Source organism: Grammomys surdaster, unplaced genomic scaffold, assembly GCF_004785775.1.
Source record: "Grammomys surdaster isolate TR1022 unplaced genomic scaffold, NIH_TR_1.0 241, whole genome shotgun sequence".
NCBI lineage: Eukaryota > Metazoa > Chordata > Mammalia > Rodentia > Muridae > Grammomys > Grammomys surdaster.
This window is the reverse complement of record NW_021604686.1, coordinates 2081995-2099692: the sequence shown is the minus strand read 5'-3', so window position 1 is coordinate 2099692 and position 17698 is coordinate 2081995. Positions and strand designations below refer to the sequence as shown.

Here is a 17698-nt window from a genome sequence, read left to right as displayed (position 1 = left end):
GAGAGAGAGAGAGAGAGAGAGAGAGAGAGAGAGAGAGAGAGAGAGAAGAGGGAAATAAACTGGGCACCAGAACAAGCAGGCCACACAGGTGAGCCTTCATCTTTACAGTCCTCCATTCCACTCACTGCATCTCTGGACTCAGCTCAAGAAGCTTCATAGTACCCACATTGGAGCAAGAACCAGAGAAGTGAAAGAGCTTGCGTAGAAATCACCCCTGGCCAGGCAGTGGAAGCAAGAAACTTACAGATCCCCCAGCCTGCCCTAGAGCTGCTCTTCCTCCTAGTTCCACGGTCCCTACCAATGCCTTAGCTCCGGAAAGTCAAGGAAATCTGTTTTTCACGGAAAGCCCAGCTTGGAGGCTTGCAGCCAGGAATGCAGGAAGCCCTACTGTTTTGCTCGTGTTCTTTACCAAAGACTTTATTAGCTAATAAAACCAGTTCCTCTCTTTCTTCTCTGCTGGAGAGATTGATCCCAGAAAGAAAATGCCCTGTGACCTCTGGCAGACTGAATCTGAGCCTAAGATCATGACCTCTTGCTTCCAGGCAATGGCTCTCCCTGCTATGGGAAGCCCTAGGCAATAAGTTCAGGCTCTAAGCAAAGGCTCCCAGCCCCCAGCCCCTGTGCACCAGGGTTATGGACTCACTATCACCAAGACTTGTCTGGGCTAAGGGTCACAATGGAAGGAATGGACCTCACTAATCCCTCACTAATTGATAGGCAGAAAGTTTGGAGACCTTGGCACAGGGCTAAACACTCAACTGAGGCCAAAGTTTATAAGCCTATGTGTGAGAAGCTCTTTGGCTTCCCCAGTAACTGATACCAGGAGCACATTGGAAGGGGAGAGGGCTCTGGACTGGAGAGAGGCAGAGAGCTTGCTGGTCAACCTGGCAGACTCAACAGCCCAGGGCTTTGGATCAGCACTGCTGAGGGCTAGGTAGTGGAAGCCAGGAAACAAGCAGTGCCCTACCAAAAAAAAAAAAAAAAATGTCTTTCACCACAGGGAAGACAAGAGCCATACCCCAAAGAAAGCCAGAGGAGAGCCCAGAGATGTTACGGAATGCCAAGGAGGCTGAGGCAGATGATGTAGGGACTCTGGGGAGCTTAGAATAAATGTGAGGAACTTGGGAAAGATATTGCTGACATGGTGGAAGACATTGTATTTTAAAGAGGGAGAAGGGGGCTCAGTGGTTTCTGACTGCTCTTCCAGAGGTCCTGAGTTCAATTCCCAGCAACCACATGGTGGCTCACAGCCATCTCTGTAGTGGATGCCCTCTTCTGGTGTGTCTGAAGACAGCTCATATACATAAAATAAATAAATCTTTGGGAAAAAAAGGAAAAAGAAAAGAAAAAGAGGGAGAAGAAGTCAAATCACTAAGACACTATGATTTTGGTTCCATGAAAAAGAGGAGGAGAAGGGGAGGAGGAAGAAGAGGAAAAGGAGGAAGAGGAAGAGGAGGAAGATGAAGAGGAGGAAGAGGGGAGAAAGAGGAGGAGAGGAGGAAGAAAAGGAGGAGGAGGAGGAGGAAGAAACATATTCAAAGAAGAATAACCCCTGGAGGAGGTGGCTTGGAGTTACATGTTGGGGGAGTTGGTTGACTGAAGGAATAGAGGTACCGTGTCTCCAGTGCTTCATAATGGAGAGGTATAAACAAGCATCTTTAATGGAAAATAATGGATTTTCTTGAGGTCGGAGGAGTGGTTGAGAGGAGGGGTTGTGTATTCTGAGTAGTGGGCACAACGCATGACAATGCAGAGGCAGCAGCTGCAAGAATCCTCGGATGTCTCCTCTGGCTGGTGGGAAACTTACACTAAGTGGAAGATGGTGTGGGAAGACAGGCTCACAGGCTGAGTTGAGGAAACTTGTTTTAAATGCCTTATGAAGTTAATAAGCAGCTCCGAGGGGAATCTAGCATGCAGCTTTACAAAGCTCACTTCGGCGGTAGCATGGAGCACTCATCGGAGAGTCATGAATCTCGAGCACACTTGATATTCAGGAGAAGAAAATGCTCAACATGGCAGCCCTGCTAGCGCATTTTACAGCTGTACCAAACAGAGAGCAAAAATAGAAAACTCTTTTGGCGGGCAGGGAGGATATAGCCTGACAATCTGAGTTTAATTCCCAAGATGTCATGTGACTTAGGATGGTCTGAGACTCCCCTATGTAACCAAAGATGGCCTTGAACTGTGGATTCTCCTGCCTCCATCTCCCAAGTGTTGGGGTAACAGGCTTCTGTCTGGTTTTATGTAATGCTGGAGACAGAACCTTCACGCCTGCCAGGCAAACTCTCTACCAAGTGAGCTATAGCCACAGCCCTAAATAAAAATCTTGAGTGATCCAACCAGTACTACCTTTCCACTGCACAGCCTCAATCCTACCTTACCTACCTTCTTTGGAAAGTGAATTCCTCTAGTTCTTCACTCACATTAACTTTCTGATTTGCCTTCTCCTCTGCTCACGCCCTGTATCTGGCTAAGGTCACCATCTCCAGGTCTCCACTGAGTCAAGTGAGAAACGAGGCTCAGATAGTGATAGCAGTTGAAGCAGAGATGTCCTGTGTTAACTGGTAGGAGATCCTGGGCATAGAAGATGCTCAGGGAACACTAACTATTCTTATTCATCTGTAAGACCAAAGCAGGACATTCCCTAAGAAGAGCCTTCAGCAAGCTCTTGTGCAGGTTCATATACTTGCTTGTGAGTGATAATTAATTTATCAAACCTTTTTCTGAGTGTGTGCTGTGTCCTGGTCCCAGTATTAGAGAGACCATAGGTATAGAGAAAAGTTGAGGCTGTGTCAACTTCTTTGCTGGCTAACTTTCCATTCTTTCAACAAATGCTTGGGTTTATCAGCCTGGAGAAGGAAAGACTTTCGAAATTTAAATCCAAAATCAGCAGGCCCTGTTGTTTTGGACCTGTGGAGAGGAGAGCACGGCAGAGCAGAATTGCTCATCCTAAAGCTAGGAGATGAAAAGAAAAAAGATTGAACATCTAGGGTCTCACAATCCCCTTCAAAGGTGGTCCTTTGGTGGTCCCAAGCCTCCAACAAGGCTTCACCCCTTTCTAATAGGGAATCAAATCAGGGAATCAAACCTCAAACATATGGATCTTTGGAGAACACTCAGATATCTCAAATCACAGCAAACTCCAAGTTACTCACAGTCCTGAAGGAAGGCAGGTGATGAGCCGGACTAAAAATTCAGAGGGTCCTGGCTAGTTTGGTGATAACTGAGCAGGGTATAAAACAAGGAGCAGGAGTAGGGTCAGAAAGGCAGGGTGGAGTTCAGCATACAGAGAAAGACTGTGGAAGTATTCCCTGTCTCTTGCTTTGTGGTGCTCAGCATAGTGTTGGATGCAGCCACTTAATTCTGAATTCAGATCCCTTGAACCAATGCAAAGAGCCAAGTGTGGTCTGGGGAGATGGCTCAGTGGGTAAAGTGACTGCCACACAGGCATAGAGACCTAAGTTCAGATCCCAGAAACCCACATAAAGCTAGACTCTGCAGCAGGTGTCTAATTCCTGACACAGTAATTCTACTACTTGTAGTAGAATTTCTAATTCTACTACAAGATGAGTATTGCAGTTAGAAACATCCTGGAACCTCAAGGGTCAGAAGTCCAGTCATGAGCAGCGGTGAATAACAACAGACCCTGTCTCATAAAAGATGGAGACCGAGAACTGAAACCTGAGTTGGACTCTGACCTGTGGCAAAGGCATGCCCACATTCATACACATGAAAACTCACACCATACACACAGAGACACTTTTAAATAAAGTTTAGAAACACATTTTAAAGGCTGGGAACAGTGGCATATACACCTGTAACTCAAACACTGAGGGGGAGGAGACAGATGGATCCTTGAAGCTCACTGCCACCCAGTGCAGCCAAACCACTGACTTTCAGGTTCACTGAGAGACTCCCTCAGAAAATAAAGGTAGGGCCAGGTGTACACCTTTAGTCCCAGCACTCAGAAGGTAGAGACAGGCAGATCTCCTTGGCTTGGATGACAGCCAGGACTGTATGGAGTCACTGTGGTGAGACGTTTTCTCCAGCAACAATAATAATAACAAAAACCAAACTAAACCCAAGAAACAACTATTCCGTGGCTGGAAGAGTCAGCGTTAATTCCCAGCACCCACATGGCAGCTCACAACCATCTTTAGCTCCAGTTCCAGTGGATCTGATGGCCTCTGCAGGCATCCATGCACACCAGGTAGACATGTGGTACGCATACATACATGCAAACAAAACATCCATACACATAAAATAAAATCTAAAGGTCTGAAGGATTGCTCAGTGGCTAAGAGTACTGGTTATTCTCCCAGAGGACCCAGGTTCGATACCCAGCACCTACATAAAGGCTCTAAATCAGCAGTAATTCCAGTCTTAGAGGCTCTAACAGCCTTTCTAGTCTCCAGACATATGCCTGCAAAATACTCACACATTGCACTGGCTGGGTTTGTGGGTCATTAAAGAGAAAGGTGCCTCAATTGAGGAAACGCCTCCGTGAGATCCAGCTGTAGGAAATATTCTCAGTGTGATCAAGGGGGAGGACATAGCCCAGTGTAGGTGGTGTCATCCCTGGGCTGGTGGTCCTGGGCTCTGTAAGAAAGCAGGCTGATCAAGCCAGGGGAGCAAGTCAGTAAGCAGCACCCTCCATGGCATCTGCATTAGCTCCTGCCTCCAGGTTCCAGCCCTGCTTGAGTTCCTGTCCTGACTTCCTCCAGTGATGGATTGAGATCTGGAAGTGTAAGCCAAATAAACCCTTTCCTATCAAACTTGATTTTCAGTCATGGTGTTTCATCACAGCAATTAAACCCTGATTAAGACACACATAAAATACAAATTTTAAATATTTGAAATAAATTTTTTTTAAATTCATAAAGGTGGCTGGATGTGATGGGTCACACCTTTAATCTCAGCGCTTGAGAAATAGAGGTAGTTGAATCTCTGTGAGTTCCAGGCTAGCCTAGACTACATAGTGAGTTCAGGATACCCAGGACTATGTAGAGAGACCCTGTCTCAACATGGTGAGGCCAGGTATAGTGGCATACATCTTTAATCCCCGCACTTAGGAGAAAGAAGCAGACAGATCTGTTCATTAAGGCCAACCTGGTCTATATGGCAACTTCTGGGCCAGCCAGAGATATGCAGTGAGACTCTGTCTCAAAAACAAAATAAAATTAATATGTAAAAGTTGGAGCTAGGGGCTGAAGAGATGGCTCAGCAGTTAAGAGCACTGACTGCTCTTCCAGAGGTCCTGAGTTCAATTCCCAGCAACCCCATGGTGGCTCACAACCATCTGTAAAGGGATACAATGCCACCCTCTTCTGATGTGTCTGAAGACAAGCACAGTGAACTCACATACATAAAATAAATAAATAAATCTTAAAAAACAAAAGTTGTGGCTAGAGAGATGTCTCAGCAGTTAGAGTGTTTACTGCTCGTGCAGAGGACCCAAGTTCAGTTCCTAGGACCCACATGAATGTCAGGGACCTACAACTCCAGTTCCAGAGGATATGGACTCAGAGCGCTCCTGAATGCAGTGTGGTGCACAAACAATTGTGCCAGCAAGTGCCTATAGCATAACATAAATAATAAAGGAATATATTTTTCAAAAACCAGGCCAAGTTAAACCATACAATTAGAAGTCAGCACTGTAATTACTCTGGGGAGGGAGGTGTGACGTGCAGGGGACTCTGGGGTCTCGTGACATTCTACCTTCTGACCTAGAAGTTACCAAATCAGAATCATCTGTCAGATGTGTAAAGATGCACTGAAGCCAGGCGTTAGAGCTATGTGCCTATAATTCCAGTGTTCATGAACCCCAGGTAGGAGGCTCTTGAACTCTAGGCTAGCCTGGACTAGATTACAGAGAGCAAAGCCCTGAGTGAGTAAAGTCCTGACTGTATACGTGCTATTGGCACGGTGCAGCCATGCCGAGCACCCCGGAGCGTCAGACCCACGGAGTACACGGAAAAGCCTTCTCCCCTGAGCCTCAGAGGCAGAGCCTCTGTGTGTAGATGTTAATGGTGTGTGTAGAAATTGTCCACCGTAGCTTTCTCCCCCTAGATATTTACAATAAGAAGACTCCTCCCGTGTAGAAACGACTACTACTGAGATTAGCTAAACCTGTCTCCTTGATCCAGCTGTGAACCATTGATAACTTCCCTTCCTTGTTTATCTGTACATGATAACCCCACCTCCTTGTCCAGCTATTGCAAAATCCCACCTCTCCATTCAATTCTTTTTTCTTTTTTTGTTTTGTTTTTGGTTTTTCGAGACAGGGTTTCTCTTTATAGCCCGGGTTGTCCTAGAATTCACTTTGTAGACCAGGCTGGCCTCGAACTCAGAAATCCGCCTGCCTCTACCTCCCAAGTGCTGGGATTAAAGGCATGCGCCACCACCGCCCAGCTCATTCAATTCTATATAATAAACACACTGAACTTCTACGGTGCTCCAGTTTCTCCATTTGAAAGCCCAGCTCTCTTGTGCTTGCTCTGTTGCTCCTTCCTTCCCTCTCTCTCTCTCCCTCCCTCCCTCCCTCCCTCCCTTAACCCTTGCCCGCTCTCTTTCTCCTTCCTTCTCTCCCTCCCTCTTCTCTCTCTCTCTCTCTCTCTCTCTCTCTCTCTCTCTCTCTCTCTCTCATTCTGTATTGATTGTCTGTCTGTCTTTTCTTCATTCCCTGGTTTCCCCAGTCATATTCAAAATCCTGGAGTTATGCATGGATACTACACTATATTTAGTGAGACTGTCTCAAAGCGAAACAAAACAAGTTACTGAGCTAGATATGACATGTGCACTTTTCTTTATTGTAGGATTTTGTTTTTGAGATATACTCTCATGTAGCCCAGGCTGGCCTCAAATTCTCTATGTATCCGGGAATGGTCTTGAACTTGTAATCTTCCTGGCTGCCCCTCCCAAGTGCTGGGCTTACCCGCATGCATCCACTGACAAAATGCTAAGGATCAAACCAGGTCCCAGTGCATGGTGGGTAAGTCTTCTACTAACTGAGCTAGATCCCTGCCCTCTTGTAGTTTACTTTTGAAAAACAAAAGCTATCGGTCATAGATAAGTGTCCAAATATTTATGTAGCTGCTCCCCACTTCCTGGGTGTAGCCTGTGCTCAGTGACTTCTTTCAAAGGATGCAGAATGGAAAGAGAGGGGAGGTGACTTAAAATGGATGAAATCGCTTCTTAGATTTGCCAGGCTCTGTTCAGTCAACCCGTCAAAGTCACAAAGACGGTGCTTGGTCATGTTAGAATCGTCTTCCCTTTGAGATCCTTTTACCAGCAACCCCCAATCTCAGGCTTGCCAAAAGAAAATCCAAGACCAATTCTAGCAGAGAGATGTACTGCAAACCCTTGGCCCAGACTCCTGAGAATTATCAAAATCATCAAAACCTGAGAACCCTGTTAGAGCCAAGAGTTTAGACGTCTGAATATCACCTGTTATCCCATAGGATATCCTGAAACAAATAAGAACATTAAATAAAAATTACTGACATCTAGGAGCTGGACAGATAGATGGCTCAGTGGTTAAGAGCTTTGGCTGCTCTTACAGAGGGTCCTAGCTCCCCACCTCAACCCACATGGTGGTTCGTTGCCATCTATAATTCCAGTCCCAAGAGAATTTGATACCCCCTACTGGCCCGCATGGGTACTGCACCCATGTGCTCCACAAACATACATGAAGGCAAAACACTCACACATTCGTATAATAAAATAAAAATAATTTTGTTTGTTTAACTTTTTATTGATTCTTTATGAATTTCATACACATCATACACCCCAACCCCACTCATTTCCTCGTTCCCTCATACCCTCCCTATGCCCTTCCACCTTCCTCACAAAAGAAAAAAATCTTGCTGTGGAAGTTGTAGTGAGTCATTGGGGTGGTTCGAGGCCTCTGGCTTCTGCTACACTCTCAGTACTGGATCCTCACTGAGACTCCTCTCAGATATCCTGTTGTTGCCCTGTGTCATGGAGTTCCTGTAGTTTTGGATCTGTAGGAACAACCCCTTCACGTGCTCCAGCAGTTCATAGATGGGGTAGATGTTGGAGTAGACCAACTCAAAGTCCTGGATCTGGGCCTGGGAAGTATCCCTGGTGTCAGTCCGGCAGCTCTCCTGTACCCACACCACTGGAGCGAGCTCTCCAACACTGCCCTGGCTAGCTCATCCAATGCTGCAGCCAGCAAGAAACAGAGCCAGCTCTCCCACCTGTCATAGGTGGTGAGGAACAAGGGGCAAAGGAAGGCATCTCTCTCTCTCTCTCATCCATACCACTGCATGACCGATGAGTCACAGGGCTGGATCTCCTGTGTTCACACACTTGGGGCTGGCTCCCAAAACCAGAGACAGCTCTACTGTGCTTCCTGAGTCCAGGGGCTGCTCTTACGAATACTGCATCTGATGAGGGGCAGGGACCCTTCTCCTGCTCACACCCTCCAGGCCAGCTTTCCCACAATACCTAGGCACGGGATCAGGCCAGTTCTGCACAGCCCTCAGGCATCAACATGGCCACTGCTGGCAGTCCAGGCCAGGGACATCCATCTGGCTTTGGGTGGTAACAGATCTTGCCGCTGCAGGGCCACTGGCCCAGACACAGCCCTCTGTGGTAGCATAGGCCAGGATGTCACCATGGCTTTGGTGGCATCACATCTGGCTGCTCCTCACTAATCCTTAAGTCTCTAGTTCTGCCTCCCTTCATTGTGCTCACATCCTTCTGCTTCTCTTTCTCTTCCGTCTCCCCATCTCTCACTTGCTCCTCTTAGTGGTGCCCCGGGGCCTCTGGGTAACTGGGTGCCTCAGGAATTGGCTCAGGAGTGCTATACCCTGCCCAGGCCAAGTACCACCAGATGGAGATTGTCTTGGGTGTGGTCAGCCTGCCTGGGTTTTCAAGGCACCAGACTGGTAGTCATCTTGGGCTCATGCTCTGGCCTGGTCATGTGGCACCAGGTGGGTTGTTTGGTTTATTATCCTTTTTTTTTTTTCAAAGCACACCTGGGTGTATGAAGTGACACGTACATTTAAATGTTTTTTTTAAAGCACATCTGTAGCTGTAGGGATATATAGTGGCACACACACATATTTAATCCCAGCACTCTGAAGGCAGAGACAGCAGATCTCTATGAATTGGAGGCCAGCCTGGTCTACATCGTGAATTGAGAACAGCCAAGAATACATAGACAGATTCTGTCTCATCAAAAAAATGGAGGAGAGGCATCTAAATAGAATAAGCCATAAGATTTAGTCAAGAAGAAAGAAGAAAATGAGTTTGTATAAAACTTAGCCTGATTTTCAGGTTGACCCTTTTTAATTGAGTGAGCTGAACCCAGTAAAGACTCAGACAGGAAACTGTGTTCCTTCCTTCCCAGCTGTCTTCAAAACAGCTTTGTGACTCTGTTGGAGTTTTCGTCCTTAACACTTGCAGAAGTTAATCCCGAAGCTTAGTGCGTGTGTGTGTGTGTGTGTGTGTGTGTGTACAGAGTTTCTCTCTGTAATCCTGGAACCTGATCTGTAGACCAGGCTGGCCTTGAACTCACAGAAATCTACTTGTGCATCATGAACTGAGTTCCTATCACCTGGCTGCTGCCACCACCACAATCACTGACACTACCTGGCATATACACATACACATGTATATGTATATGTGTATATATATATATATATATATATATATATATATATATATATGCTTTAAAATTGTATTTATCTATTGTGTTTGAGAAGCCAGGACAGAAAAACAGACAGGTGGGTCAAGAGAGGACACATTTGTTAAGACATAAATGTGTCAAGGCACACATGTGGAGATCAGAGGACAACTCCACCACGTGGGTCCTGGGGATCTGACTCAGGTCATCAGGCTTGGTGGCAAGCCCTTACTCACTGAGCCTTCTCAGCAGTCCCAAAATGTAGGGCTGTTTGTTTGTTTGTTTGTTTTAAACAGAACCATTTGAAAGAAGGTTGCTGGCATCATGAAACTTCACCCCTAAAGCATACAGCATTGACCTCCTAAGAACAAGAATATCTTCCTACATGTGGTTTAACTGAGAATGGCCCCCTAGCTCATACATTTGAATGTTTGCTCCCCTATTTGTGGAACTGTTTGGGAAAAGTTAGGAGATGTGGCCTTGTTGGAGGATGTGTGTCACTGGAGGGGTGGGCTTTGGGGTTTCAAAACCCCATACCAGGCCTAATCTTGATCTCTCTCTGCCCGCTGCCTGCAGATCAGGATGTAAAACTCTCAGCTACTGCTCCAGCACCATGCCTGTCTGCTTTCTGCCATGATGACAACGGACTAACTCTCTAGAACTGTAAGCCAACTCACAACTTATAAGAGTTGCCTTGGTCATGGTGTCTCTTTCCAGAACTAGAACAGTAACTAAGATATCATGTAAGTGTTGGGAGCCGACTCTTAGCCGAAAGTGGCTATCATCTTTACAGCCATCTTGAGCCATATACCCTGACAAGAGACTTGTTTCAACAGCCTGCAATAGCTGAGCGCACTCTGATAAACATCTTGTTACACTGTTTAGTGCCCCCAGCTGCCAGGTGCTCCTGGTATCCATGGCTACAAGGCACGTGACGTAGTGGCTTCAGTTGAGATTGTCCACGAGGGCAAGTCACGTGGTAAAGGGTATAAATACCCGGATTTCCTTTCTATTGAAGAGGTAGAAAGTAGGAGGTAGTAAGTAGTAGGAGGTAGTAGGAAGTAGAGGAAGGAGTGAGAAAGTGAGAGGTGTCAGGAGACTGAAGGAGTGAGAATATAGTAAGAAGAGAGGAGAATAAAGAAGAGACTTGAAGAGACGCCACCGGACTCTGTCTTGTATCTATCTTTTGCGTCTCTCGCCCCTTTTTTCCCCTTCCTCCGTCCCCACTCTCTCTCTCTTGCTAGACCCTGACCTGCCGACCGGAGCAGCAGAACCGGCTGGCCTTTACAAAGTAGCAGAACCCGACGGCCGTTACAAAAGAAACGGCCGTTACAGTAAGTATGACTGTATGTCAGATCTGAGAAAATTGGTGTCCATTTGAGAATGTCATTTAATCTCCATGTCCGCATCCATGTCCTTGAGCACCCCAAAATGCCTTCTATAGCTTTAAATTTTTCTTTTTGTTAAAATAGAATCCAACCAAGTTCATATGCATTTGGTTTTTTCTTAAGGGTCTTACGATGTACCCTGGCTGGCCTGGAATTTACTAGTAGGCTATGCTGGCCTTGAACTCAGAAATCCAGCTGCCTTTGCCTCCCAAATGCTGGGCTTAGAGATGTGTGCCACCATACCCAGCCCTGCATTTACTTTTAATTCTTTTGTTTCTTAGTTCTGGAACTTGTCTAGTTTATTTGGATTTTTTTCCCTCCAATAGTATTGATCAGAAGAGTCCAAGCCAGTTGTCATAAGGAACAATCCATGCTATGAAATTTTTAAAAAAAAAAAAATTTCTTTACATTTATTTTATGTACATTGGTATTTTGACTTCACACATGTCTGTGTGAGGGTTTCAGATCCCCTGGAATGGGAATTACAGACAGTTGTGAGCTGGCATGTGGGTGCTGGGAATTGAACCCTCTGGAAGAGCAGCCAGTGCTCTTAACCTCTCTCTCCAGCCCCCATGAATTGTCTTTATTGGCTTTTAATTCCTTACCATCTTCCACAGGAGGGAGGGTGTCGAGAGAGCCTCCCTCTAGAATACAAAAATACACAACACACACACACACTGGTGTGGGGTGTGATGAGGGAGCTAGACCATACATGTGATGGTTACTAACCAGTGTCATCTTGATGGGATTTAGAATCACCTAGAAGATGGTCCTCGGAGCATACTTTCCCTGAAAGGTTAACTGAGGAGGGAAAGCCCTTCCTGAGAGTGGGCTATACCATCCCTAGGCTGCTGCAGTCCCTGGTTAACAACAACAACAAAGACTCTAGTGTCAGCAGTTCTCTCTCTCTCTCTCTCTCTCTCTCTCTCTCTCTCTCTCCTTCCTGACTGCAGGTGCCATGTGACCAGCCACCTCACACTCCTGCTGTTGCAACTCCTCTGCCACGATGGACTGTACTCCCAAAGTGTGAACCAAAATAAGCCTCCACTCCTTCCTTCCGTCCCTTGCTTTTGTCAGGTAGATTGTTACATTAAGACACGTCACTAGAATTATGTTCCTCCCTATCTGCCTCCGTGGGGAGCATGAGCTGCCCCTGGTTGGCCTGGGGGCTAGGCACGTCCCTTTCTCATGGGTGGAAAAGAGGTTATATTTGTCCATCGGCCTAAGTTTTACACCCCAAACTCTGCCCTGTCTTTGAAAGAAGTGTATTCTTTCAAAGAAATATACCCTGACCTCCAAATGTCATGTTTTTTTTAAATCTCCATGGATTTTTATTTCCATGGACCCAGAACCCAAAGAGCTATTCCTGAGCCCCAAGTGGAAGGTAGAGCTGAGGGCTCCTGAATTGAAGCCAAGAATTGATCCTTTAAGCTTTGTGCAGTATCCAGCTGTGATATCGAGTGACCTGAGCCGCTAGGCCAGTCCAGAGGGGGTGGTGTTATAAAAGGCCCCTCATTGGAACCCAGTCTTAGACTGACTCCCACACCTCTGCCAGTCTCCAGCCCCTGCCCTTTAGGTAAGTATGTCTGTGTGTCTTTTCAGATCATGCGATCTGTTTCTATTTCCTAAATGCTATTAGAGATGAAGGAATGGGGACCCACCTTAGCTTCTCTTTTTAAAAACCTCCCTGCTGTGTGTGTGTGTGTGTATGTGTGTGTGTGTGTGTATGTGTGTTTATATGTATATGTGTGTATCTCTGTCTGTCTGTCTGTCTGTCTGTTAGAACACCACAGCTTATGTGTAGAGCTAAGAGAAAACTTTCAGGAGTCAGTTCTTTCTTTCTACCATGTGGATTCCAGAGATCAAAATCAGGTCATCATGCTTGCCAGCAAGTGCTTTAACCACGGAGCCATCTCACTAGCCCATCATTTTTAATTAAACAGTTTCAGCCAGGCTGTTTCTAAGGACAGTTGCCTGGAGTAAAGAAGTAGGGAGAGAATATCCACCTGGCATTGGGCAGCCCCAGACCTGGCTGTAGCCTCCTTCGGTTTAAGCATAGAGGTAAATGAAGACTTGTTTTTGGAGGAGCTACCTCTGCTGGGTATGTATAGAGTGTTACTGGGAAAGGAGGGTGGCACAGGTCATGGATATCATCCCAAGGACAGTGGCCTTCTATCAATTGGGCAAGGGGGCAACTTCTGTTATTTGAGTATGTAGAGGGTAGCAACAATGTGTTGGACCCTCTGGCAGAAAGTGCAGCAAACACTCTGTTATTGGGGCTTTTGAGGAGCCCCAATAATGCCTTTAGCATCATTGTTTTGGAGTGGTCACTTGCATCCATGCCAGTCTCAGAATTGGAAATGAGAGAGGTAGACAGAACAGCCTGGGGTGGAAATCCAGACACTACAGTTGTAAATGCAAGCAAGGCTCCTTCCCAGCCCTTGGCTTTTGTGATGGGGTCAAGGCAAATCCCTGAAAGAACAAGACACGTGACAGGTATGTTCACTTTTCTGATGTGTGACTGAAAGTCAAACATAGAATGTATGTCGGCACCTACTGAACGAGTGAGCTAAGGAATAAAGAGAAGGCTCAGAATCCATCCTCAACCACTCTCCCTTTCCATTTCCCCTGTAGTGGTACAGATGGCGTTCTTCCAGTACATCTCCTTAGCCCCAGAGCTGCTACTGGCCACTGTCATCTTCTGTTTAGTGTTCTGGATGGTCAGAGCCACAAGGACCCGGGTTCCCAAAGGTCTGAAGAGTCCACCCGGACCCTGGGGCTTGCCCTTCATTGGGCACATACTGACCCTGGGGAAGAACCCACACTTGTCACTGACAAAATTGAGTCAGCAGTATGGGGACGTGCTGCAGATCCGAATTGGCTCCACTCCTGTGGTGGTGCTGAGCGGCCTGAACACCATCAAGCAGGCCCTGGTAAGGCAGGGAGATGACTTCAAGGGCCGACCAGACCTCTACAGCTTCACTCTTATCACTAACGGGAAGAGCATGACTTTCAACCCAGACTCTGGACCAGTGTGGGCTGCGCGCCGGCGCCTGGCCCAGGATGCGCTGAAGAGCTTCTCCATAGCCTCAGACCCGACGTCGGCATCCTCTTGCTACTTGGAGGAGCACGTGAGCAAGGAGGCTAACAATTTAGTCAGCAAGCTCCAGAAGCAGATGGCAGAGGTTGGCCACTTCGAGCCCGTCAACCAGGTGGTGGGATCGGTAGCGAACGTCATTGGAGCCATGTGCTTTGGGAAGAACTTCCCCCAGAAGAGTGAGGAGATGCTGAACATCGTGAGGAACAGCAGCGACTTCGTGGAGAACGTCACCTCGGGGAATGCTGTGGATTTCTTCCCGATCCTGCGCTACCTGCCCAACCCAGCCCTCAAGAAGTTTAAAAACTTCAATGATAACTTTGTGCTGTTTCTGCAGAAAACAGTCCAGCAGCACTATCAAGATTTCAACAAGGTAAGACTGGGAGACAGGCTGTACCCCGGCACCACCGTCAGAGAATGCCCCCTGGAATCCTACTCCCAGATACTCAGACTGCCATGTCCTGCCTAGACCTTGGAAAGTTCTGGGCTACTTAACAGCTGTATGACCTGAAGCCTTTCCTTCTTCCTTACAGCTTGAGTCTGGGGACTGTTCCAAGCCCCAGAAAGCAAAGGCATGTGAATGGAGCCCTGGCGGAACTTTGTAATATGGGGGTGGGAGGGTCACTAACTTAAAGATTTATTGTTCTGCAGGAAAATGAGCCTCAACAAAGGCTAAATAAGCTCCGGCTTCATGTTACTTTTCTTCCCTGTGTTCATCCTACCTCTTCCTCCTCTGAAACCTGAGCCCTGGGATTATGGGAAAGAAGGGTCAGGGACACATGAAACAACTGTGCTCTACTTAGGGCTGATGTTAGTTCAAAAAATCTGAGCTCCGGCCCAGGGCCTGGAGGCCAAAGCAGTTCCCAGGCCCCGGGGGTATATCAAATGGGATGGCCAAGGTTGGGCATTTGGCCCTGGAAGTGTCAAAGTTCCCCTAAACTTGTGTCCTCCTAGGACAGTATCCAGGACATCACAGGTGCCCTGTTCAAGCACAGTGAGAACAGCAGAGACAATGGTGGTCTCATCCCTCAGGAGAAGATTGTCAACATTGTCAATGACATCTTTGGAGCTGGTAGGAGCCACATCCCTGCCCCTCCATGCACCAACCGTTATTCACCCATACCCAACCTATCAGTTCATGTGTCACCATGTCAGGTGACACAGGACAGACACCTGTCCTAGGATCAACACATGACCTCACGCTACCCACTGACTCCTGAGAGTAACTCTACTAAGTCTCTCTCCTTTGGAGGTCTGGGTTTACCCACAGGCTTATAATCCCAGCTGCTGACTGAGAAACAAGTGTCTACTGGATTTTATTTGTTTTGGTTTCCAATTTGGTTGGTTTTGACTTGTTAGGTTTGAGACTAGGTCTACCTCTATATCCCAGGTTGGCTTCAAACTTAGGACAATTCTCCTGCCTCTAACTCCGTAGTGTTGGGATTCTAGATATAAGTCACCAAGCTCAGTTTCTAAGATTCTGTTGAGGACTCAGCCTTCTCAGGGTACACAGGATGGGAGAGAGAGAGAGAGAGAGAGAGAGAGAGAGAGAGAGAGAGAGAGAGAGAGTTTGCTCCACTTATGCTAGTGCTTGGTAAAAACAACAACAGAAAACATTTCCTTCTGTCCATTTGTCCATTTTCTTTTCTCCTTCGCCCCACTCCCTGTGCCCAGGATTTGAAACAGTTACCACAGCCATCACCTGGAGCCTTTTGATACTTGTGACAGAGCCCAAGGTGCAGAGGAAGATACATGAGGAACTGGGTATGTATTGTTCCCAACCCTAAAGTCAGAGAAGCCTTGAGGCTCTGGGTCACTTGACCTACAAATACATGTTTATGTGTCCACTATGTGTAACTCCGAGGCATATGACATCTCTCACTTGCCCAGATATATTGTTGGTTGGTTGGTTGGTTGGTTGGCTGGTTGGTTGGATTCTGGGGGTCTCAGAAACATAAGTAAACACAGTCCAGCATGGACAGAGGGATACTAGTACAACAGAGACCCAAGTGTGTGCAGCAGACAGAGCATCCCACGAAGTCCGCTTGTGCTCTCCAGATACAGTGATTGGCAGAGATCGGCAGCCCCAGCTTTCTGACAGACCCCAGCTGCCATATCTGGAGGCCTTCATCCTGGAGATCTACCGATACACGTCCTTTGTCCCCTTCACCATCCCCCACAGGTAAGGCCCCCACTCCGTGGCCCCCAGGTTTTCATACTTTCCTCTACCCAACTTCCGAGCTCTGGCCCCAACTCAGGATCCATCTCAGTCCTGAATCGTGTCCTTAGCTCCTGACCTCAGTCTCCGGGCTATCCCACCCAGTCCAGTCCCCTGTGGCCCTAGCTGTCACTCACCTCCACTTGTATTTACTCCCTAGGGACCTCTTCTCCAGTCAGGCCCTCCTCATTGTCCCTCACAAGGGTAATCCAGCCACCTGCCAACTTTGTTTGAGACTTCTACCCACGTATCTGGCTCCCAAATTCTACTCTTGCCCAACGCCAATCCTGACTTGTGCATTCCCCCACGTAGAAGCTCCTTTTGGCTCACTCATCCTCCGATGATTTGTAGAACTTTCAGCCCATGTTCCCTGATTGTAAGAGCGAACATTTAGCTCGGCTCACACCCGAGCCTAGTTATTTCTGGTACAAAAGGCTGCAGAGTCCTCAGGGTGAGCCCCAACTGCTGGTTTCTTATCTTCAGACTGCCCCAGTGCACATCTGAGCACAAAGCGAGTCCAGTAAAAAAATGTTGAAGAGCGGGATCCCAGAAAAGGAAAGATGACTGCCCCATATTCCCTGACCCTCACATGATCCCCATTTCTGGGTTTGCAGACTGTGGTAGTCAGACTCTGGGATGTAAGTGGAGGAAGGAACACATCACATCTCAACTTTTCCAAGCCCTGAGCTGGACAGGACTCTCTTCTTTCCTCAGCACAACAAGGGACACCTCACTGAATGGCTATCACATTCCCAAGGAGTGCTGTATCTTCATAAACCAGTGGCAGGTCAACCATGATGAGTGAGTACCTAGCCCTCATGGGGAAAGGGGCAGGCTCTGCAATAGGAAGGCTGACTGTCCCTTCAGGAAGTGTTTATAAAAGGAAGGCCTCATTGCTAGATAGCCTACTCTAAGTGACAAAATGTAGACCGTTTCACAAACTTTAATATACAGAGCACTTAACTAGGTATGTGGTGTGAGTGGCAAATGCCTGTAATTCATCCTATTGAAGAGGCTGAGGCAGGAGAATTACAATGAGTTCAAGGCCAGTGTGGGCTTCTTGGTAAGTTTTAGGGTAGTGTAGGTTCCATATCTGTTGAAAGAAAGGAAGAAAGAAAGGAGGGGAGAGGGAGAGGGAGAGGAAGGGAAAAGGAGGGAGGGAGGGAGGATGGAAGGAAGGAAGGAAGGGAGGAAGAAAGGAAGGAAGGGAGGAAGGAAGGAAGAAAAAAAGTAAGAAAGAAAGAAAGAAAGAAAGAAAGAAAGAAAGAAAGAAAGAAAGGGAGAGGGAGGGAAGGAAGGAAGGGAGGAAGGGAGGAAACAAGGAAGGGAGGAAGGGAGGAAGG

General features: G+C 47.2%; 1 protein-coding gene across 1 annotated transcript in view; it reads left to right on the top strand.

Moving 5' to 3' along the window:
- The first annotated feature begins 13682 nt into the window (after positions 1-13682).
- The window catches only part of LOC114626870 (cytochrome P450 1A2), a 5539-nt gene continuing 1523 nt past the window's right edge, over positions 13683-17698 (top strand). Inside the window, exons 1-5 of the mRNA XM_028774400.1 lie at positions 13683-14510; positions 15092-15209; positions 15812-15901; positions 16196-16319; positions 17070-17156. Of these exons, the coding sequence (XP_028630233.1) occupies positions 13683-14510; positions 15092-15209; positions 15812-15901; positions 16196-16319; positions 17070-17156 (1247 nt within the window). The remainder of the gene's footprint in view (positions 14511-15091; positions 15210-15811; positions 15902-16195; positions 16320-17069; positions 17157-17698) is intronic.